At 32.6% G+C, this 5,890-nt stretch overlaps 1 protein-coding gene across 1 annotated transcript; it reads left to right on the top strand.

Moving 5' to 3' along the window:
* Nucleotides 1-3,438: 3,438 nt before the first annotated feature.
* LOC115956286 (cytochrome b561 and DOMON domain-containing protein At5g47530-like) lies at nt 3,439-4,554 on the top strand. Its single transcript, XM_031074710.1, has one exon. It carries the CDS (start codon nt 3,439-3,441, stop codon nt 4,552-4,554), a length of 1,116 nt encoding a protein of 371 aa, XP_030930570.1.
* The last annotated feature ends 1,336 nt before the right edge of the window (nt 4,555-5,890 follow it).

Genomic DNA, 5,890 nt, shown 5'->3' with positions numbered 1-5,890 from the left:
AAATAAAAGAGGAGTAAGGGTAATGCAAACAAAAGAGAAGGGGAATCCACAGGCAGCCGTTCTGTGTGCACTACACAATGGCTAGTGAGTGGGTCCCACAAAAATGTGAGTTTTTGGATTGGAAATTGAACCGGGTTTAGGTGCCAAACAATGTTGGGGTGTGTTTTGGGGATTTTTAAATTATAAGAAATGAGTTATAGGTTAATGAGTGATGAATAATGATATTTGAGTGATGAGTGATAGATAACTCACCATCCAAATGAGTGATGAGTGATGATATTTGAGTAATAGAATGGAATAGAATGGAATTAAGTAATCTTAATTGGATGTTTTAAAATAAAGGAATGGAAATGAATGAAAATGAATAGAATATAAGTAATTTTGTTTGGGAGCAACATGGAGGAAACGGAACGGAATCATTTTATGACAATATTACTATTAGATATTTATTTTAAAATAAAGAGTTGAATATACAGGGGTATTTTGGGAGTTTTAGTAAAAAAATCATTAAATCTAATTTCATTCCTTCCAATTCCTCACAATTTCGGGGGGAATGAAAATTTGAGGTTTTAAGGGAATAGAGAGGAATGAGTTTTCCCTCATACTCATTCTATTCCCTCCTACTTAAACTCCCAAACAAGGGAATGCACTTTCCATTCCCTCCATTAAACCTCCCAAACAAGGGAAATGAAGAATATTCTAAAATGATTCTTTTCATTTCTTTCCATTCCCTCCTTCCAAGCGAAACCTTAGTGTTTGGGAGGATGGAAAAGTGGAGAAATGAAAAACTTCTTTATTTGGTTGAGAAGAAAAATGAGAAGATGGAAAATAAAATTGGTATAAATTTACAATATGTCCCCCATTAAAGAAAACAAAAAAGTAACACATTTAAAAAAAAAAAATTTGTGTATGGACACTTTTAAATTTTTTTTGTTTAAAAAAAAAAAATAGCACAAGCCAAAGGAAGATGAACCCAAGAAAAAAAAATAAATAAATAAATAAACAAAGAAGTAGAAAAAAAGAATAAAGGAACCAAAAAAAAAAAAAAAAAATTTGCATGTCTTTTGGTCAGCTTAAACTTGAGCTTTTTTCCACTCAAGTTTTCTCCCTATTTTGGAGAGAATATTTTGGTGGGCTTGGGTCACTTTTTCTCCCCCTCCCAACCAAATAACCACTAAAAATGCTATTTTTCCACTTTTCTCTCCTCAATTTTCCATCCTCCTTAAAATTCCACCAAACAAACATACCTTAAAGGTGAAAAAGAAAGAATGCTTCTCAAAGAAGCTTATGTCTTATATTGTTCTAGAGGGTAAGATATAGACCCTAGATAGAAACAATAAATAAAAGTCAAAGAGAGGAAAAAGAAAGCTTTCCAAGAAAGCTTATGTCTTATCTAGGCTGTGAGATAGTTGGCGTGCGTTTGGATTGGACGTTTTGCCCAATCTGCACGTTCAGCCCAATCCATGCGTTTAGCATTTTTTTAGTGGGTCCCATGGGTACTGACGTACCACCGAACTCAGCAAAACACATATTTCTAGGTAAATTTGGATCCCATAGCATTATTCACACATTTAAAAATTATTTTGCTACAGTGTTTTTAGCAAATAAACGATATCCAAACACACCTTTAGACTCTAATAAAGATGATAAGGTGACTGGGTTAAAAGGAAAAATTTTGAACAAACTGAATTGTGAGTAATGTGGGAGGGTTTGGTAATTTGGTTACATGTAAAGTTAGTCTTTTTTTGTAACGTTTTGATGGGAATGGATGGGAAGGAAAGGGATCATTGGTGGACATGTAGCCCACTTAGATTAAAAATACATATATCATAACACAAGGGTACCATGCGTGCCTAGTCAATGTAGATGCACAGGAAGGAAAAAAAAAGGTAATGGTAATTCGTAATTGGTACCAAGTGGTCCACATTATTATTAAAATATTTGTAATGGACTTATATTAACTAAGCACATATCAATTCCTCAACCAAAAAAAAGAAAGAAAAGAAGAAAAGGCACATATCAAGCTTACCAGGTTTATAAATAAGGCTAAGCTTGACTTGTTTTATATCAAGCCCTAATATTCACAATCTTGTTCACGAGCAGTATTTTTTTTGCTTGAACTCGACTTGTTTAATAAACAAGTCTAAACCTAAGGCTCAAGCATAACTTGTTTATAAACAAACAAATATGAATGAGCTTTTTATTGAATCAAGCCCAAACTGTTTATGAACGGTTTGGTTCGTTTATAGTTTTAATTTTACATAAGTAGATGTGAATAGTGAATAATTACTGGTCAAAAAGTCCCAACTTATTGTTGAACCAACAATGTATCTGATTGTGATACTTTGATTACATAGAATGTTTTCTTTTTCTTACAGGAGTAATGCTAGGACCACAAACAATTACACAACTTTTACAATAACTCACCACGTTACAAGTTGTAAGTGGTGAACGTATAGACCCACAACTTTTTCTTTATCACACATAACTCGTCGTATGACAAGTTGTAGCAAAAGTTATGTAATTTTTTGTGGAATTACCATTTTCCTTCTTACATATTGACATATCAGATTGGGAATTTTGTTAGTAAACATGCGTGCTTTGGAGTTGGACTACTTCAATCCTAAGAAATTGAAATTCTAAATAGATTGAGCCGGACTCTACCATAATTCTCAATCCAAAAAACAAAATTTACAAGTTTAGGCAAACCCTATATATAACAATTTTCCGGTTCACAATTTGAAATTTTGAACAAAAACTCTACAAGAGTCCCAAGAACTAGGATGGGAGTAGTCAAAGGAATTGACCAGGGAATTAGTAAGCTTCTAAATCAGGAGTATTTAGTAATAAAAACCTGTCTAAAACATTATGAAAAAGTTTATTTCCAAACTGTACCTAGGAAAATCCTCTGACTTATTGTGTGGCAATGGATAAAATTAAAACTATCCTAGGTGTAGTCTAAGTAACGTGACCTATATATGCGTTCTGTGACTAGTTTGAAAAGCACATGTACTTCGTCCAAAAATTATATATAACATTCCTCCAATAAATAAATAAAAAGTCACAAAATTGAATAAAACTCTGGAACTATGCTGTCAGTGTCTGAGTATAAGTTGACTAGAAATAGCCAAAGGAAATGACCATGAAATTAATTAGTAAATTTCTACACAGGCCAATAATACTCTAGGAATAACTACCGAGCCAAAGCACTATATATATACATGCATATATATAGAGAGATAGAGAGACAGAGATTATGTGTGCGTGTGTGTGAGATAGAGGGACTGAGGGAGTTGGATATTGTCTTTTTCAAACATACCCTCAAGAAATATTTTCAAGTGCTCCTTTTCTTTCACGATCTTTCCTCCATATTTTCATTTGGGTTTTGGTTTCCGAGTCATGATTAGGATTTTCTTCAACAAATTATTATTATTCCTCATGGTCTTCTTTTCGACTGCCATCTTTTTATGCAAGGCACAGTGTTCTTCTACGTCCGAGTTTTCTAACTTTGCCTCATGCTCAGATTTGGAAGTGTTAAATTCAGTCCTTTATTGGAATTACAATATATCATCTAACAAGGCTGAAATTGCTTTTAGCCAATCAGGTATTTATAACTACTCAACTTGGATTGCTTGGGCCATCAATCCCACTTCAATTGGTATGATTGGCGCTCAAGCTTTTGTTGCACACCCATCAAGTGATGGGAGACTAATAGCCTATACATCTTCTATAACCAGTCGTGAATCAATCCTTGAAAAAGGGAAGCTTAGTTTTCCTGTCTATGGTGTCTCAGCCATTTATGCAAATAACTCAATCACCATTTTTGCCACGTTAATGCTTAATAGCAGTGCCTTCGCGGTGAATCATGTGTGGCAACGAGGTTCAATGTCTATGGATAATGTTCCTAGCTTTCATGGTTATTCTAAAGACAATCTTCGGTCCTATGGTACTTTGAGTTTTCTATCAGGAAAGACTGGAACAAGAGGACCAGAAAGATTTATGGTAATGAAGAAAATTCATGGAGGCTTGAATGTCATTGGTTGGGGTATTATGTTGCCTCTAGGAGTTGTTATAGCGAGGTATATAAAGGTGTTCAAAACAACAGACTCGTCATGGTTCTATATTCATGTTATATGTCAATCTTTGGGGTACATTGTTGGTGTAATGGGCTGGACAACTGGACTCAACCTTGGTGTTCAACTATCTGGATTTAGCCAAAAGGCGCATGGATACATTGGCATTAGTATTTTTTGTCTTTCAACAACTCAGTTTGGCTTGTTTTTAAGGCCAAAGGAGCTCAAGTTCAGGAAATATTGGAATATAATACATATCTGCTTTGGTTATGGAACAATCATTCTGAGTATCATTAATGTATTTATGGGGATTCATATTTTGAAGCCAGGAAAAATTTGGAAAGAAGCCTATATTATCATACTTGCATTATTGGGTACTGTTGCTGTGCTACTGGAAATTGGTACTGCTTGTTATTTGTTTTTTTGTAGGAAAACTAAAATCCTAGAGACAACGGATGGAGCTAGTCCATTTAATTCATGAATAGCATGTATTTCTAAATTAATATGCTTACTTTACAATGTAATTTTTTTTATGGGTGATTTAATAATTAGAGAGCTAGTAGGATTTAAATTTTAAATGTCTTCTTTAGAATTTAGGAACACCTTAAAGTGTAGTTTGAACTACAAACATCTTTGGCATTTTCAATGTAGTATTGACATTCAAATCATCCATTATCGTATTATTATTATTACAACTCGTGAATATAAATTTTCATTCAATTGTTTTGCTCAAATTCATGGAATATTCATATCTCCTACGTATGTAATTTTTTTTTTGGAGATAGAAAAATGTTTAATTTGTACGTATGTAAATTTGAAGGATGTCCGAAATAAGCTTCAAAATCTACTATGACAATCATTAAATAAAATAAAATAAAATAAAAGATCAATTTAATTGAGCTCTAGGGATGTTAGAACCAAATAAAATCCCAAAAAAACTCAGCAAAAAATAATAGAGGCCTTTTTTTGGGGTTCAAAATTATCAAAATCTAAAATTCTATTATTGATGACCACATTATGGGTTCTACCTATAATTCATGTGAAAAAGGAAAATACATATTTTTTTACTCCCAAAATATTTTATAATTACACAAATACCTATGCCAATGAAAGAAAACATCACGATGTTGTAAAAGAAGAACTACCGATAAAGATTATGGGATGAGACTCTCTGTCCCATCAATTAAGAAACAACTTCGGTGTCCTGATAAAAAAATGATTTATTAATGTGAATGTGATGGTTCACCAACCACATTCACAAATATAATCAAGTTATAACAAATGGTGTGATCCTAAAATAACCAATGGAATAAATATATAGTTCAAACTTTTTGCTGAGTAATGCTACAGATACAATATTTTAACTATAATTTCACAACAAAGCTTAGGAGACAAGCTGTTTCTAATTCTCATTTGGACCTATCTATACTTTATTGTGAAAATATTGTGATTGGCCATATCTTATTCTTTGGTCAAACAACAAAGTATGTGATTGTTTGATACATCGATGTAAACATTTACAGGCATGCTTGTCAGATTGAGAATTTTGTAGATAACTAGGGGTGCTTTGGTCATTGTGTATGAAATAATATACGGGTTAAAGCATCTCCAATAGGTTCTTTAAAACCAATTTTGAAGAACAAACACACCAAAAACTCACTCCAACCGCTTCTCTAAAATTAAAACTTTTCCAATTTTTTTTTTTTTGGAAGTTGCTACAGTAGTTTTCTTAATTTAGAGAACACTATAACAACTCCAAATGAATTTTTCTACTTAAAAAAAAAAAAAAATCAAACAATTCAATAAAAAAACAATTC

This window comes from Quercus lobata, chromosome 8 (assembly GCF_001633185.2).
Source record: "Quercus lobata isolate SW786 chromosome 8, ValleyOak3.0 Primary Assembly, whole genome shotgun sequence".
In the NCBI taxonomy this organism is placed as follows: Eukaryota; Viridiplantae; Streptophyta; class Magnoliopsida; order Fagales; family Fagaceae; genus Quercus; species Quercus lobata.
This window is presented reverse-complemented; position numbering and strand designations above follow the sequence as displayed.